The following is an 18,253-nucleotide window of genomic DNA, read 5'->3' as shown; positions in this document are numbered from 1 at the left end:
GACAAAGGCAACATCACCTCATTCATATACAGACCCTACAAGAGTCAAATACAGGGCAGAGAACAGTAGTGATCAGATAGAAGAGGTGCAACTGTAGATACTGAGCAAGGACAGTCCCAGGGCTGGAGAGATGGCTCAACACTTAAGAGTGCATACTGCTCTTCCGTAGGACCTGAGTTCAGTTCCCACCACCTACATGGCAGCTCACTATTATGCCTGTAACTCCATCTCTAAGGGAGTTGATGTCCTCTTCTGGTCTTTGTAGGCAATGCGCGCGCGCACACACACACACACACACAGTAAATCTTTAAAAGCAATTTCAGCTACAAAATAGTAAGTTCAAAAGACCCACCATGCAACATGATGATTCGAGTTAATAACATAAAACCTTGTTGAAAGAGCCAGCAGTGGAGGTGCACACCTTTAATCCCAGCACTCAGGAAGCAGAGGCAGCGGCAGAGGGAGGGCAATCTCTATGAGTTCAAGGCCAGCTTGGTCTACAAAAGAGTTCCAGGAGCATCAGAGCCAGGTGTGGGGGCTCTCAATCTTTCCCACCAACAGGTGGGCACTGGAGAGGTGGACTGCAGCTAGAGATTAGCGTGAGCTATGTGAGACCCTTCTGAGAATAAAATAAAAAAGGCTGAACGATAGTTCCACAGGTGAAGGTGCTTACTATGACCATGTAAGCCTGATGACCCAAGTTTGGCTCCTGGAACCCACAAAAAGGTAGAAGAACCAACTCTACAAAACTGTCCTCTTATCTTCATGTTGCTGTGGTATGTGTGTACACAGCCACACACACACATGCATGCACACATGAAATAATATGGATTAAACCTAGAGGCCTCCCAGCTTCTTTTCCCTATTTTGTTCTCAGCCACCATCCTCCCCCCTTTCTTTCTTTCTTCTTTTTTTTTTTTTTCATGACAGGGTTTCTCTGTATAACAGTCCTGGCTGTACTATAACTAGCTCTTGTAGACCAGGCTGGCCTTAAACCCACAGAGATCTGTTTGTCTCTGCCTGAGTGCTGGGATTAAAGGCATGTGCCACCACCGCCCGGCGTATTTTTTTGTTTTTTTGTAACAGAGTTTCTCTGTGTAGCCTTGGCTGTACTTGAACTCAGAGATCCACCTGCCTCTCTGCCTCCCAAGTGCTGGGATTAATGGTATGTGCCACCACCACCCGGCTTTTCTGCCCTTTTAAAATGTTTATTTGCAACACCATCTCATGATGTAGCCCAAGTGACACCATGCAATTTTTGGAGCCTAGCCAGTCCTCATTTTTCCACCATACATGTAATGCAGTCTGAGGCAGGTATAGGGCTCCACTTTTAACGCCAGCATTTTGAAAGCTGAGGCTGCAAGACTGTGAGCTTGTAATTCAAGGGAGAAAGAGGAGGGAGGCAAGAGAACAAAGAAAAGAGGAGAACAGGAAAATGAGGCCCAGGACTTCCCGCCCATTCTCCCAGAACTGGCCTCTTGACTGCTGACGTCTTTCTGCTGCTGGGCTTGGCTTCAAGACAGCACTGAACACTTACATCAGTGACTTCCTGACTCTCTCTCCCACTAAGGCCTGGCCTCACAGAGTTGTTTAGAGACAACCAAGCAGGATTCCAAGACGGGGCAGGGCGGAGAGAGAGGCACACTGCAGTCGCGCCAGATTAGACACTCACCTCTTTGCAGTGCTGTTCCCTCAGCAGATCTCGGAGGGTGCGGTTGGTCTCCTCGAAGGTGCTCAGCTTCTGAAGGAGAAGTTCCTTCTGCCTCGTCAAGGTGTTGATGTCGGTGCAAGTCATCTGTTTCTCCTGGAGGAGAAGCTGAGTTATACGGCACAGGGGGGACAGGCCCATGCACATGTTACACAGCAGGGGGGACAGGTCTACACAACGTTAGAAGGCCACGGAGGCCAAGGGCAGGTAGGTCTCCTGGAGTGGGCCTGGGGAAGGGGAGAGGTGGAGAGAGGGATGGGAGTGCTCAGTGTATGGTCAGGGCAGGCTTCCTGCAGGAGGAAAGGCAGATGACAACACATGGTGGCTGACACCTGCAGGAATCAACCACATGCCTTGACTCACTGTGATCCCAAGTGACCCATGATTTGGTCTCCTCAGATGCCCTGATCAACAGAGATCATCTTCAAGGACCAAGGCCCAGGACGTGAGAGTGCAAGGGGGGTGTTGAGACTGAGCAGTTAGGTGTGCCCTCCCCCAGCCTGGAGATGTCGATGTCATAAAGTCAGCCTGATGACTGCGTAAAGCTTCCCACCGCAGCCCCACCCACTCCATCCTAAGGCTCCACCTACGGTTTTCAGCTTCCCGATGGTATCCTTCAAGGCCATGACTTGCTTGGCAGCAGCTGCTCCATCCATTTCAGCCTCTACCAATTTAGACATGAGGCACTCCTTCTCCTGCTGTAGGTGTTTCTTCTGAAGCCTAGGGCCAAAAAAACAGGATTCCTGAGCGATGGCAGGGCCTAGCCTGTCCAGAGCTCTGAAGCCTACCTCACAATGGCCTGAGAAACTCCCTTCTGCTAGGAAACAATGGAGAGGGGTTGCAAGGAGCCAGTCCTACCCAGGTGACTTTCTAGAAGAGAGCAGAGTCATACTTGCTTCGGCATTAAACCAGAGCCTCTGCCAGAGCTATCATGCCATAGCCAATGACTTTGACTGTCAAGACTGCCTCCAGGTTCCTGAGTTCATCTCCCTTCCCAGCACACACTCTGGACTCATGGAGCTGAGGTTGGCTTTGGGACTTGCTATGTCACAGGAACTGGCCTTCAATTCCCAATCCTGGATCTCCTTCCTGGTGCTGTGACTACAGATATGTGTCACCATGCCTGGTCACTGCTCAGTTTTTAAAAGCGGTCCCCACATCCTCAAAGTTTTACCCAATAGATTAGGGGGGTTGTGGATCAAGGGTAAGGCACTGAGCATGCTCAGGCCTTGGAATCTATACCTACAACTGAAAAAGAAAAAAGATGCTAACTCTACAGCCCGCTGTCTCTGAGACACTTTTGCCCTCTGCAGTCAGTCTTGACCTACTTTCTATTGCTTGAGATAAACGATACCCAGTCTGTTGAAGGCTCCCAGCATTTCATGTTCAATGCCTTCCTGCAACAGTCCTGTCTCCCCCAAGGCCTCTGTGTAAAAGAGTTCTCTCTGGCCACAACCTACACCACCACACCGAGATGGCTTCCCACAGGCACTCCCAGGGCTGCTGCCTCCACTGCCTTCCTCTGGGCCCATAGCCCAGCCAGGCTTCCTTACATGGTGAAGTCTTTCTCCTCCTTGATGCGCTCGATGTTGTGTCTGAGCACCGTGTTTTCATGCTCCGTCTCTGCCAGCTCATGAGCTACCTCCTCCAGCTCCTCCTTTCGCTCCTCCAGGAACCTTTTGGCCATTTGACGTTCGCCTTTCTGCATCTTGACCTTGGAAAGGGGAAACAGGAAAGTGCCACTGAAGGGACAGCTCTTCCCTGAGGCCATTTTGTTACATCTAACCCTTCTAAAAAGAGTACTAGAGTTTCCAAGCATTGCCTCAGTGAATCTTCACATGAACACTGACTGCCCTCCAGACAGACACTCCATCCAGTCTGTACATGAAGAACCTGAGTACAAAGAAGCAGTGATGCGTGCTGGCAGGGGTGGGGCAGCCAGCAACAGTAGTACAGCTGGCATCCCACAGGAGAGAAGATGTCACAAAAAAAGGACAGTGGGCCGGGCGGTGGTGGCGCACGCCTTTAATCCCAGCACTTGGGAGGCAGAGGCAGGCGGATCTCTGTGAGTTCGAGACCAGCCTGGTCTACAAGAGCTAGTTCCAGGACAGGCTCCAAAACCACAGAGAAACCCTGTCTCGAAAAACCAAAAAAAAAAAAAAAAAAAAAAAAAAAAAGACAGTGGGCTATGGAGATAGGAGGGCCCCTGCTTGTCAGGAAAGTTAGTTCTCAGTTCTCCAGGAAGGTAGGCACTCAGATAAGTAGAGGACATAGGCACCTCGGTACTAAGGACCTGGCTTTTAATGCCAGCCCCACTTGCTTCCTGGTCAGGGGCTGCTTGAAAGACTCCTTTGTCTCCTCTGCTCTTCTTCAGCCGTCTAAGCAGCAGAGGCTGGGCCTTGTCTTACAGGCCTTCCCTCTGGGTAGGAGCACTAAGCCAGGGAAGTGGCCCTCAGAAGGCGGAAGATGGCTCAAGGCAGGCCTACATTGATAGATGGTCTCAAAACACAAACAAAAAGGGGGCTAACCCCACCAGCTTTACTGGCTGCAGTAATCATATCTGCCACCCATTGAGAGCACTGAGAAAGCTAAGTATTCTTAGAGAGTTCTAATATGGAGGAAACTCAAGCTGCCCAGTGACCTCTCCAAATAAATGCCCTGGGAAGGCTTGCTGACGAGGGACAGGAGACTCCCAGAGAGGCAGCCTGAAGGAAGCCTCCACAGGTTAATCTGCTTAGCCCATCCCGCTTGTTCTCGGGGGTACTAGTTGTCCAGCCCACAGCACTCTCACCTCAGATTTGAGACAACCGACCGCGTTCATTAGACTGTCAATCTTCTTATCGTAACGGTTCATTTTACAGTGACCAGAATCGTCGTCTTCTGTAGAAAGGTCACTTAATCGCATAACCGAGACCAGCTTTTCTGAAGATGGTGGTGTGATCTCCAGACAGTGAGGTGGATTCTGATGTGAAGGGGGGAGAGACACATAAGCGGCTGAGGTCAGCCCTCTGACAGAATTCCACTATAATTATTTGTGCGTTGGAGGCTTGCTGACTGCCAAGGTGACAGGCAGAGCCAACACAAGCCAATGGCCAACCCCAGAGATCCTGCCCAGGAACCAACCGCTCCAGACCCTCTGAGGGGAACATTACCTACCCAAGTCTAAATGATGAGTTTGAAGAATTTCTAACATTGAAAGAAAAGGTGTGGGTTAGAATGTTAAGCTATAAAGAAGGCAGGTTTGAGTGCTGTATGCCTGAATAGTCCCAGCTACTTGGGAAGTTGAGACTTCTGGGAAGATCACCTGAGCCTAAGAGTTCAAGACCAGACCAGAAAACATAAAGAGAATCTCTGCCTTTTAAGAAAAGAGAGAGAGAGAGATGTGGTGGCACATGGCTTTAATCCCAGGACTCAGGAGGCAGAGGCAGAGCAAGTTCCAGGACAGCCAGGGCTACACAAAGAAACCCTGACTCCCAAATTCCATGGGATGTCATGCATCTTCTGGCTTCTAAGACATACATATGGTACGTTACATACATAGGCAAACATCCATAAAATAAAACTTAAGGAATAACAGGGCTAGAGAGCTGGCTCAGCACTGAGTTGTGGACAACCTTACAGAGGACCAGAGCTCTGCTCCCATCACATCATAGGTTTCCCTACTGCCTGTAACTCTAGTTCCAGGGAACCTCATGTATTCTCTGGTCTCCATGAACACACACACTCACATGTAAATACTCTGTAATCCCGGCACTTGGGAGGCAGAGACGGGGGGGGGGGGGGGCGTCTCTGAATTCCAGGCTAGCCATGAATACAGTGCCATACACATATACACCTAATTAAATGAAAATAAAATATTTTCTAAAAAACAAGAATGGGAGCTGGGCAGTGGGGGTGCATGTCTTTAATCCCAACACTCGGGAGGCAGAGGCAGGGACACCTCTGTGAGTTCAAGGCCAGCCTGTCTACAGAGCTAGTTCATGGATAACTGGGTCTAGACAGAGAAACCCTGTCTGGAAAACAAAAACAACAGAAAAACAACAAGAATGCAAAAGGGCTACAGCTCAATGGTAAAGTACTTGCCTGGCATACCAAACGCCGTGAGTGGTGGCACACGCCTGTAATCTTAGCACTTGAGAGGTAAAGGCAGAAGGATCATAAATTCAAGGTCATCCTCCATGACAAGTTCAAGGTCAGTCCTAACTTCATGAGACCCTGTCTCAGAAACAAAAAATAAAAAATAACACCACACCTTTGGTCCCAGTACTGCTAAATCTGAAGCAGGAGAATCTCTTGAGCCCAGAGATTCAGGCTAGCCTGGGCCACTTAACAAGACCTCAACAAAGAAAAATGCATAATGAAGATACGTTTCCAGAACTGGGACTATAGCTCAGGGCAGAGCACCTGCAAGCATCACAAGCCCTAGCTTTAATCCCTAGTAATGCAAAAACAGAAAACTTACAGAAATACCGCATACAGTCACAAGAAAAATGTGCCTCAATTCTTACTAAGAGCAAAAGAACAAGGCTACTTCTGAGAAAAGAGAAGAGAATATTTAGAGTGTGACTACAACTCTATTTTCAGAAACAGCAATAGCCTGAAAGTATAGCTCAGTGGTAGGTAGAGCTGGCCTAGCATATAGAGACCCTTTATTTAATCCAACTCAGGATTAATAAATTAAATAAAGGGTCGGACACATGGCTCAGCAGTTAAGAGTATCTGCTACTCCCAGCACCCATAGGGCTGCTTGCACCTCTTTTTAACCCCAGTTCCAGGGGATCTGATACGCTCTCCAGCACCCACATGGTGGCTCCCAACCATCTATTCTGGGATCTGATGCCCTCTTTGGCATAAAGATGTACATGCAGATAGAGCACTCATATACATAAAATCTTAAAAAAAAAATTTCCAGGCTCAGAGGTACATGCCTATGACTAGAACTCTGGAGAGACAGAGACTAGAGGATCCCTAGGGTTCAATGGCCAGAAAGCCTCACCTACTTGCAGGTTTCATGTTCAGTGAGACCCTATCTCACACACACACACACACACACACACACACACACACAACCAATTGAAGATCTCCCAAAGAAAGACACTAGAGGCTATCCTCTCACTGTCATGTGTACATACACACACAACTTTTAATTTTTAAAAGGCCAGGACCTGGGCTAGAGAGATGGCTCAGAGGTTAAGAGCACTGGCTGTTCTTCCAAAGGTCCTGAGTTCAATTCCCAGCAACCCCATGGTGATCTGGTGCCTTCTTCTGGCCTGCAGGCACACACACAGACAGAACACTATACATAATGAATAAATCTTAAATTTAAAAAAAGAAGAAAAGAAAGAGAGAGGAAAAAAACACCCACAAAGTCAGGAGCCATGATTGTGGCACAGGCCTTTAATCTCAGTAATCATGAGGCAGAGGGCAAGTGGATCTCTGGGACGGCAAAGCCAGCATGGCCTACATTGTGAGTTCAAGGACAGCCAAAGAACTATATAATAAAGACCCTCTCTCAAAAAGAGAAAAAGGGTGGAAGGTTGGGCACAGTGGGACACGCCATTAATCTCAGCAGAGGAAGCCTGGCAGAGGTGCACATCCAGCAAGTCAGGAGGCAGAGGCAAGCCAGTCTCTTGAGTTCAAGGCCAACCTGTCTACAGATCAAGTTACAGGACAACCAAGGCTTTCCTGTCTAGAAAAAAAAAGAAAAGAAAAGAAAAAAACAAACCAAAAATGAAAAACTAAAACACAGCAGAGCCAGGAAGATACTATTATTTTGAGGCCACCCAGATCCACACAGTGAGTTCTATGCCGACTAGGGATAAGCAGTGAGACCCTGTCTCAAAAAGTAAGAATAAAATGATCTGCCCCGGTGGAGAGAGATGGCTCGGCATAAGAGGGTGTTCTGTTCTTCAGAGAACTGGAGTAAAGTTGCCAGTACCCACATCCAGTACCCACAACTCTATGTAACTTCAACTACAGAGAAATCCAAAGCCTCGGACCACCTCAGGAACCTGCACTCACGAGGACACGCCCACAATATACATAACGAAAAATGAATCTTGGGGCTGAAGAGATGACTCAGAATTAGAGCATGGCTGCTCTTCCAGAGGGCTTGGTAACTCCTGCACCCACATAGCTCCAGTTCCAGGGGACTCACGACCCTTCACAGGCCTCTGTGCGTACTAGGCACACAAGCGGCACAGACACACATGCAATCATGCATGCACATAAAATAACATTTTTTTTTTTTTTTTGGTTTTTCAAGACAGGGTTTCTCTGTAGTTTTGGAGCCTGTCTTGGAACTAGCTCTTGTAGACCAGGCTGGTCTCGAACTCACAGAGATCCACCTGCCTCTGCCTCCCAAGTGCTGGGATTAAAGGCGTGCGCCACCACCGCCAGGCTAATAAGATTTTTTTTTTAAGCCTAAATCTTTTAAAAAGGAAATTCAGTCATTTGCAACTCCATATGGAGTTTGAAGCCAGCTTAAACTTTGTGAGACCCTGTCTCAACCACAGAAATATCTTTAAAAGTTGGGCCGGAGAGATGGCTCAGTGGTTAAGAGCACTGCCCCCTCTTCTAAAGGTCCTGAGTTCAATTCCCAGCAACTACATGGTGGCTCACAACCATCTGTAATGAGATCTGGTGCCCTCTTCTGGCCTGAAGGCATGCTTGCAGGCAGAATACTATATACATAATAATAAAGAAATCTTTTTTTTTTTTTCTTTGATTTTCGAGAAAGGGTTTCTCTGTAGTTTTTTTGGTGCCTGTCCTGGAACTAGCTCTTGTAGACCAGGCTGGTCTCGAACTCACAGAGATCCGCCTGCCTCTGCCTCCCGAGTGCTGGGATTAAAGGCGTGCGCCACCATCGCCCGGCAAGAAATCATTTTTTAAAAAAGTTGATGGGGTATGTGCTTGAGGACATGGGGTATAATTGTGAGCTTTTACATTCCTATCTTTAAACTTTTATTTTTATTGTTCTTATTTTTTTAGATTTACTAACATTTAATTTGTTTTGCCTACCTGTTTGTCTATACATCATGCATGTTTCATGCCTGCAGAGCCCAGAAGAGGGTTATCACATAAAACAGCTGGGAACTGACTTCGCCGGAGTCTTACAGAAAGCAGCAGAGCCGGAGTTAAGACATGTGAGTGACCGTGTGGGTGCTGGGATTGAACCCGGGGCCTCTGGAAGAGCAGTCAATGATCTTACCCACTGAGCTGTCTCTCCAGTGCCTTAAACTCCCTACCCATCAATACAAATGATACCGTGCTGTGTTTATTCCAATTTATTTATTGATTGATTTTGATATAAGGCCTCACTAAGTCCCAGCTGGCCTCTTAACTCTAAGCACCCCTCCTGTTTCAGCCTCCTAAGTGCTGGATTACAGACACTGACCACATCTGGCGCTTCTCTGTGTTTCAAATTTACTTTTCAATGGTTACTACTGAGGTAGTAAAACAATATTAAGGGACCATTTTTATTTCAACCTTCTTTTGGGTGACCAGTATCTTTTACAGGAGCCTCACACATGTTAAGCAGGCACTCTACCATTTAGCCACATCCCAGGCAGAAATGCCCATCTGCCTTGTGTTGTTATGCTATTCTTAACACTTCCCAGGCATTGCTGAGGATACCCAGATTCCTCTCGTTTGCTAAGGTTAAACTGACAAAGATTCAAATCCGTGTGGTGTGATCATGAATGTCAGAATTACATCCATTTTTGGATTTCTCATTTTCAGAGAAACAACCTATTAAAAAAAAAAAAGACTGACTCTAAAAGATCATGCTTTATTATGTTTGAAACAGGGTCTCGCCATGTAGCCCTGGCTGGCCTGGAACTTACTATGTAGACCAGGCTGGCTTAAGAGATCAGCCTGGCTCTGCCTCCCAAGTGCTGAGTGTTGGGATTAAAGGTGTGAGCACCACTCCTAGCCTGCTGAGCATTGTTCTGATAATGAGAGTGTTGTTCAAAACATAGCCTTTTCTTATCATAGACTTCTTCACCGCAATGCACTTAAAATGAATAAAGAAGCATGTCTTGCCAGGCTTATAGCTAGAACCCCTGTGCTGGCAACACTTGGTAGAAGCCTCAGAGAATGTACTGTGTAAGAATTGTTGGCTGGATGACTAAGTAGGGGTGGTGGTGGACGAATGGCTGGGGTTGGGGGATGAGTGGATAGGTGGATGGTTGGATGGTTGGAAGAGTGGGTAGGTAGTTGAGCAGGTACTTGGATAAACACTGTTAAGGTATAAGACACATATTCTCTTGGCTACTAATAATGAAGGCAATTCATTTTCCCCCCAGAGACTGTTCTACAAGCAGTGTGGATGATATGCTTGTACCATCCATATGGCCACATGTTCTTGGCTATTTTATATACTTGTATATGTACACTTGCACACATGCCCAACCTTAGCTTTAATTATGCTTCAGATACTATGACAGACGTATAAATCTATTTGGCAAAGCAGAGGCTGAATTCAGTCTCCAAAATGAGATAGAGTCCTAAGACCAGCTCTGCTGCTCTCTAAGACTCCAGGGAAGTCAGTTCCCAACCGTTTCCACTCTATGCTAAAACAGCAGGACCTACCACATAGCAATGCTGCAAGGACCTAAGTAGTGCTGCATGCTGTCAGGGTTCAGTAAGGCACTCAGTAAGCTTGCTGGAATTTCTGCAATCATACCAAGTCTGAGGCTTGCTAGACTCTGACTGACCAGTCCAAGAAGAGAAGCCTGAACAAGACTGAGCCTACCTCCCACTTGCATCCCACATGCCGGGCAGATGATTTTCCAGGGGGCATCCAAGGTACCTTGGTTTTCACCCGGACACTCCGCCGTACATTCACGGTGTCCCCTTTCATTCCGCGCTTATGGGATTTCTATGAAAAGACACAAAACTAGAGTCATTTCCAGCAGGCCCAGCTGCCTAGTGTCACTTTGGTGGCACACCACCTCTGCAGGGTTCCTCTTCTGGGTGACTTTACTGCGGCTGTTGAACAATGGCCTACCTTCTAACCAGGCAAGTAACCTCCAGAGAAGTCTGAATGTCTCCCAAACCTTTGGAGTCAGAAGTGTGAGGAGGCTGCTGGGACAGGAGACAGTGCCCTGATCCACAGCTGTGACCTCGCCCCACTGCCATGCTCCTACCTGGCTGCTTGCTGCTGATGGTTTCGGGAGTTTTTTTATGTGGACGTGGACAGGAGTGTTCTCATCCACATGAACATGTAAGGGGGGCGTTGAAGACCGGTCCTTCATAGTTCACCTCTGGCAGGCGGGGGAGGGCAACACAAAAAAGGCTGATCTGTGGATAAGTAAACTGGACATGAAAACAAAGCCCAGAGGCTTCTGGGACACCTGAAAACGCAGCCACCAAGTGAGCAGGACAGCTACCAACTACTGGCATGCATGCAGGAAGCAAGGCAGGAGTGTCACTTAGGCAGACTCCACAGAGGTCCCAGCTGAAGGCCTCCCAGTCCACTGGGAACAGGGTTCTCTAAAAACCCAAAGGCAAGCGGCAAAGGGCTCCTCAGAGCTGCAATTCCACCCAAGCCTACTGTGCTGGACAGCTGCAAAGCTGAATCTTTCAACCATGCATGCAAATTAGCACGGGAAGCACACAAAATGGTTAAGGGATAGAATCAGGACACATGCAAGTGAGATAATAGGGCAAAGGCGGCTAGTGGGAATGCCAAGGATGAGAAGGTTGTGTAGACTCTAAAGAAAACATGAGCAAGGTCGTATTGTACCCCAGGTACAGGTGCCTTGCCACCAGCAGCTCCTATCCCATCTCCCCTCATTCTTTTTATTTATTTTCTTTCTCCTTTTTAAAGATGCTGGCATTTTCCTGGAAGAAGGACATGAAGACAACCTCCTCACACCCGGCCATTTCATCAGCAAGCAGGCCATGCTTGACAGTTCTATCCAAAGCACCTGGGCCGTGACAGTCTCGGCAGCCGCCAGCCAAGGCTTGCAGGAACATGCTGACGGTGTTGTTGCCAGGGTTACCTACCGTCACAGTTACACTTGGTGCGCCACAGGGTGTTCTCAAGACTTTTTTCTGTGTGAGACTCGTTACTCCGTTCTTCCCACACGATGGAAACCTGTACCGAGCACAAGAACCAGATTATGAGCAGAAAAGCAGGGTTCTCCTATGTCTCGGCTCCTAGAGGATGACACACTGCATGTGGTGGCTATTGCGCTGGCAGCCGGAAGAACCAGTCTCGAATCCCTTGGCTCCCTGTACATGAGCATAAGGCACGCATGGTGTGCCCAGCAATAGGATGGAAACAAGGCGAGGGGGTCTTCGGCTGGTCTGGCCTTTTAACCTGCATCGCATCACATGTATTGTGACCTTGTGCTAAAGCCTACCTGTCATCCTATCAGGTGACCAAAAAAAAGTTGCCAAGGTACTAGTCTCAAACAAGAGTGATGATCCCCAGGTCAGTGTCTGAAACACAGGTTAACCTAAGCTAAGAGACCTCAAGTGCACCCCACGCAGGCGCAAAGTCAGTGTGACTCAAGGGTACAAAACAAAGGCTCACTCCCCTGCCTGAGCGCGTGAAGAACCCCGTCTGGTGCAGTCTACTCCCTGCCCTACAGGAGCTTTCCCTGCACACCCACAGCCCAAAGCGAGATGTGCAAGACAGCAACATCCTCCAGAATGAGCAGTCCAGCCAACAATTCCACGCTGGGGGAGAAGGGCTTAGAATGATCAAATCTAACAGCCCACTGTCTCCTCACAGTCCCCAAACAGCCTTTTGCCGACCTCACAAACCCGTGGGGGAAATACTGAACCATGAAAAAGAACAGCACCACAGTGTGCATTTTGCTCAGCTCACTTACAAATTATTATGTACTGAGCTGGACTGTCATTTGGAAGACTGTCCAAACTAGGAACTCGGTTCCCGTCCCCCGTCTACTTACTTGTACCATTTCTGTTCACTTTAGAGACACTAGTTTAGAAGTGGCATGGTGAGAAATGCTTTCAAGACACCACACGGAAGGTAGAGGCAAGAGAATCAAGAGTTTAAAGACAACCTTGGTTGCCTAGTGAATCCGAGCTAAGCTGAACTCAGACCTCAATAGCAGATCTTATTTGCTACTAGAAAGCTGTGGTGTCTTGGGTGAGGGGGGTTAAAGCTGCGGGGTAAGCCAGTGTGTCTTTACTCCTCGCTATTCAAAGTCACTTATAAGCGTTTTTGGTCCAGACTTTCAGTACCTGGGAAACTGAAGACAAGTTTCCACTGAGCCTGGCCTGGGGAGCCCTGACCATTTTTCCCTGCCCTACTGCAAAGGCGCCCCCCACATTGGCTGTACCTGGGGGAGCCGCCTGAGGATGAGGCAGACATGGCTAAGCATCAAAGCCGCAAAAGGTGGGGCAATTGGGTCGGCAGGCTCTGCTCAGGGGGACAGAGGGGCTTGCCAATGAGAATCTCAAGGACCAGGCATCAAACGTCCTCTCTCTGAGGGGAGGAGGGTGGAAGCTTTGGGGGTGGCAGTTGGATGAAAACTTGGGAGGCGCTCCTCTACTGTCCAAGTCGCACAGCAACTGTCCTGCCAAAGTGGGGAGGGGGGAAGACAGGAGAGGCTGAGCGACTTGAGGGGTGCCAAGTGAGCTGCCAGGAGGCAGGTGGAGGGCGCGGCCTGACAGTGAGGGGGCGCGTCACTGAAAGGGGGGACGACGACCAGCATGCCCAGGCCCCACCCGGGAAGTAGAGCGGGTCGATGGCTACCAGGGGTTAAACCTGAGGGCTGGCTGGCGTGCGAAGAAGGTGAGAACTGCTAGGCCCCAAGTGGGCCCCCAGGGGCGGGAACCCGCGCAGGGAGATGGAGGGATATTCGGGGCGTTGCCCGGGCAACAGTGTCCTAGGTGAATGGGCGTTCCCCGCAGAATAGCTACCGTGGAGAACCAATAGATGGAAAGGGAGGAGCGGCGGTCAGGGCAGGGCGACAGGGGCAGCGGCGGTCAGGGCAGGGCGACAGGGACAGCGGGGTAGCTCCAAGGCCGCCCGCATCCCCGGGGCTGGCCGGGAGGGTCCCGAGCACACGTAACTGCCCGGGCCGCAGGGAGCAGAAATGGCCTCCTGGGAGGCTGGGGCATACGGCCACCCACCAGCGGGCAAGAGGGGATGGGGTTCTGCCCATAAAAGGGCGCAGCCCTGCCCGAGGGCAGCAGAGGAGGGAAGGAGCCCTGCCGACGGCCCGTAGAGGACGGAGGCGGCCGGCCCGCCCGTTAGCGGGAGGAGGACGGGCCCGCGCCCAACGAGGGGCGGGGCGGGCCGGGTTCGGACGCAGAAAGGAGCGCGCCTGGACGCGGGGACGGTGCCCGGTCGAGCCAGCCCCAGGCTGGGAGCGCGGGGCTTGAACCCGCGGCTCTCTGCGCCCCGCCCCGCCCCGCCGCGCGGCCTCTCACCAAGAGCGGCACGGCTGCGCCCAGAACCGTCTCCTTATGAAGTCGTTGAAGTCGGAGGCCAGGGTCGTGCCATGGAGACGCCGCGGCGGATGCAGTCCGGCTCCCGCGGCGGCTCCTCCCCGCTTCCGCCTCCTTTTCCGACAACCGGTCGGCAGCTCGCCCATTGGCCAGTTCAAACCCCCCCTGGAGCCCCTCGGGTTTCGCCATTTAGGCCCTGCCCCCAGCGTCACAGAGATGCCCCGCCCCACTGGGACGCTCCGCCCACTTCCGGGCCTCGCGGCGGGCCGGCCGGCCCACCGCCCCGTCGCCAGGGAGACGCGCGACGCCTCCCGCGCAGACCTGCCTGATCTTGTCCCACCGTTCAGAGCCCCGCGTCCCCTCCGCCATTTTTGCCCTGACTCCTGAGCCCTAACGCGCCCTGCTCGAAACACAGTAGGAAACTGGGCGCAGAGGAGGACGGCTGAACAGGCGACAGCCTGGGGCTTCTGGAAAGCCATCCTTGTGCCTAGTCCACTCAGTGCAGACAGCTTGTGCACACTACCCAGACTGTGCCCCTATCCCACACCGCCCAAACAGAAGGAAGACGCCCCACGCCCCTCGCCGCCCTCCCGCACGCCGAACGCCGCCTCTGTACTGACCTACTCTGCTGAGGTTCTCTATGCTGAGCCGCCATCTTCTCAACTATATTTCCCAATTAGCCAATCGTGGGGGACTGTCACGTGGCTCACGTTGCCGCCCTGGATTCTGGGAGACCTTAACAACCTCAGGGCCGGGGAGACCTCCTTTTCTTGACGCCCTGATCTCCAACACAGCAGTCTGCTCCCACTAGCTCCTCCCTGGAGTGTGAACCTCAACTGCTTTCCCAACTTCACCCTCAGCCCTTCTCACATTGTCCTATCAGTTCTTCAACCCTTGCCAGTTCATGGTGTGCGTCTGGCCTGGCTCTGGCTGCCCTTGAGCAGAGAGATCCACCTGGGTCTGCCTCCTGAGTGTTACTGATAATCTTTTGGTCCCCGTCCCTTTCCATCCCCACTCCCTCTGACCACTCGCCCCATCTGAAAAACTCTCTCTCCCTGTCCTCTTTCTGGTGTGCACACGTGTCTTTGCCTCTCTCTCTCTCTCTCTCTCTCTCTCTCTCTCTCTCTCTCTCTCTCTCTCTCTCCTTTTTTCTCCTCTCTTCTCCTCTTCTCTTCTTCTCTCTCTCTCTCTCTCTCTCTCTCTCTCTCTCTCTCTCTCTCTCTCTCATGTTTATGGCTATTTTCTGTGTGCTCGCTCCGCCAGCCTGCCCGGGACACGCGAGTGCTGGGATTAAAGGAATGACCACCGTACCAAGTCTTTATTATTATTATTTGTTTTAATGCCTGTAATCTCAGCAATGAAGAGGCTGAAGCGGGAAGATTACCATGAGTTGGAAGCCAGTCTGGATCCCTCAGTCATAACCTTACCATTCTGAGGTTCTGCAAGATCAAATCTACAGCCCAGCAATGGGAAAAGGCTCAATGGTTGAGGCCCGGCCTGACATGAGCAAAACCCTAGATTCTGTTTCAGTACCACATAAATTCTATAAACTCCCTCCACTGTCCAGCAATCTATCTCTAGACTATGACCAACAGTAGCTTATCCGCTACTTTTGCTTTGTCTGCATTCTGTACATCAAGTTCCTTATTTTTTTTAACTAAAAATATTTACATGCAAATTCCAGAAATTTGTGGGTATTTTTTGAAAGAAAATCCTTGAGTGGAACTGGAGCCAGGCTTGGAGGTTTGGAGGCATAGAGCTGTAACCCACACTCATGCAGTTGACATAGGAACATCTCCAATTCAGGACCAGCTTGTGCTGCACAGTAAGACTCCACCTCCAAAGCAAATTCTCAGCAAGGTTCCAGGGCCAGGGCATCTGTCTCTGGTGGTGGCTACATGAGTTAAGTAAGGTCCTTATTTTCATAGAGAAAAACAGAACTGCAACAGAACATTGACTAAGACACCATGCAACGGTAGAAGCCTTCTGATTGTTCCCTCCTCCCTGCAGTCACCTGTGGGTCAGCCTGAAAGGAGGAGTTCTCAGTTCCCTTCTGTGTGTGAGTCCAGCATACATGCCATGAACCTACATATAGATCCATACCTATGCTGAGTGCTCTCTTGAACAAGAACCACATCTTCCTGTCCTGCAGAGCCTGGCACCAAACAGGTTCTGGTGAGCTTCAGGTCAAAACTCCTGTAAAGGCCAGGCAGTGTCGGTGTGGCTGTCTTTAATCCCAGCACTCAGGAAGCAGGAGGATTTCTGTGAGTTGGAGGCCAGCCTGTCTACAGAGCAAGTTCCAGGACAGCCAGGGCTACTAGAGAAACCCTGTCTTGAAAAAATAAAGTAAAATAAAACTCTTATTCAAAGTTTAGGGCCAAGAGGAAAACTATCATCTTACAGCTACCTAAATATTCCTATATATTCCTTCCTTTTCTGTGAATTCCAGGGAGTTTTGAAGGCTCCAGTCCCTGGCACCAGCCACAAAACTCTGTACTGAGGGATGTCTATTATAGTCCCCTTGGCTGAGGTCTCTCCATTTACCCAAGGGCCTGATTAGGCTGTTTCCATGCAGGAACACCTGCTCCAGAGCGCTGATGCAACTGCCACAGCCTTGACCTGGGGAGAGAAAATCAGTGCTACGAAGTGGGTCTGGCTTTGTCTTCTGGTGCCTTCCAGACTTGATGGAGGGTCTGAAAGAAACTCTCCCAGGCCCTCAAGGTTTGGCCTTCTTGGATTCTCTGAGCTGCCCCCCTCACTGCCCTTTAGCCTTGGATAGATGTTGAACTCAGTGACTATAATCTGAGTGTGGTCCATGATCTAACAGCATCAGCCGCACTAGGGAACTTCTTAAAAACACAAATCAGTTAGGTGTGATGGCGCATGCCTTTAATCCCGGCACTCAGGAGGCAGAGGCCAGCCTGGTCTACATAGTGAGTTTCAGAACAGCCAGTGCTACATGGAGAAACTCTGCTTTGAAAACAAAAAAATAAAAACACAAATCCTTAGGTCTGGGTATGAGAACTAGGCTGACCTCAAACTTGAGATCTTCCTGCCTCTGCTGTCCAAGAATATCACCACCCCGACTTTTGTTTTGTAAGATTTATTATCTTCTAAATATTTATGTGTGTGGCATACATACTAGTGCAGGTACAAGAAGGCCAGAGAAAGGAGTTGGATCTCCTGGAAGTGGAGTTACAGACAGTAGTGAGCTGCCAAGTGGGGCTGGGAAATGAACCTAGGTCCTCTGGATGAGCAGCCTGTGCTCTTGGCTGCTGAGGCATTTCCCAAGCCCCGCTGTCAGGCTTTCAGTGGTTCGTAGTGGTTTTTTTTGTCTTCAGCACTGGACAGGGCTCCACAGCCAGGCACCTGCCAACTCCTTCCTGTCTGTCCCATTTACTGCCGAATCCTTAGTGTCCCATCTCAGACCCCGAGTTCATCAAATTCCGCAGAATGAATGAAATGTTACTTGCTCCTGATCACAGCCACCCAGAGGTAACAGTTTTCACCCTCAAAAGAGCATCTCACCCTCAGCTCTGAGAGTCCTCGGAGCCAAGGCAGGTCCTCACCCAAGGACAGAGCCCGCTGAGAGCCCAACCTCAGGGGGTACCAGTGGACTCTGCCACGACAGGGCACTCATATAACTCACGTCCAAAGGAACATGGAAGACAGGTGGGAAAAGGACGCCTCTGAAGGAGAGAGCCTGTTTGTGTTGGTAGGAGCTAAGGCAGCCATGATCAAGACAAGGAGTTCCCTCCCCCTCGATATTACAGTCAGCTAAGGACAAGCGCCTGAAGGCTGGTTCGTCCAGAGACCTGTTCCTTTGTGACTAGTGGAAGGGGAGTACCCCACTTCCCAAGCAGAAGGGTGCAGCATGTGGAGTAGCCTATAACATCTCTGCTGCCTTGGCTGGATTGACTCTAAATTCCCCATCCTCCCTTCTCCATTGTGGGTTCAGAAGAAGGAAAGAACCTGGCCCACAAGGCAAGCACCCTGCCAGCTGGTGCCTTCTGGTGGGTCTATTCCTTAGGTCCCTAAGAGAACCGGGATCTCCCCAGCACAGTACTGGGCTCCTTATGGACACAAGGATTGCAGTCACAGAGCAGAAATCCA

The 18,253-nt window shown here is 50.1% G+C and overlaps 1 protein-coding gene across 7 annotated transcripts in view; it reads right to left on the bottom strand.

Annotated features, from left to right (window-relative positions):
• Odf2 (outer dense fiber of sperm tails 2) overlaps positions 1-14,818 on the bottom strand; it is a 38,776-nt gene extending 23,958 nt beyond the window's left edge. The window contains exons 1-8 of one of the 7 annotated variants that reach the window (XM_075985647.1): positions 14,761-14,818; positions 11,720-11,810; positions 10,858-11,011; positions 10,464-10,589; positions 4,500-4,670; positions 3,262-3,422; positions 2,299-2,428; positions 1,673-1,804 (exon numbers count right to left, since the gene is read on the bottom strand). In XM_075985647.1, coding sequence (XP_075841762.1) covers positions 1,673-1,804; positions 2,299-2,428; positions 3,262-3,422; positions 4,500-4,670; positions 10,464-10,589; positions 10,858-10,965 — 828 coding nt within the window. In that variant the 5' untranslated portion in view covers positions 10,966-11,011; positions 11,720-11,810; positions 14,761-14,818. Of the gene's footprint in view, positions 1-1,672; positions 1,805-2,298; positions 2,429-3,261; positions 3,423-4,499; positions 4,671-10,463; positions 10,590-10,857; positions 11,012-11,719; positions 11,813-14,122; positions 14,297-14,760 lie in introns of those variants that run through there. The other 6 variants (XM_075985651.1, XM_075985646.1, XM_075985650.1 and 3 more) reach the window with 6 other exon arrangements.
• Between the last annotated feature and the right edge of the window lie 3,435 nt (positions 14,819-18,253).

The sequence above is a fragment of the Microtus pennsylvanicus genome, chromosome 9 (genome assembly GCF_037038515.1).
Source record: "Microtus pennsylvanicus isolate mMicPen1 chromosome 9, mMicPen1.hap1, whole genome shotgun sequence".
In the NCBI taxonomy this organism is placed as follows: domain Eukaryota; kingdom Metazoa; phylum Chordata; class Mammalia; order Rodentia; family Cricetidae; genus Microtus; species Microtus pennsylvanicus.
This window is presented reverse-complemented; position numbering and strand designations above follow the sequence as displayed.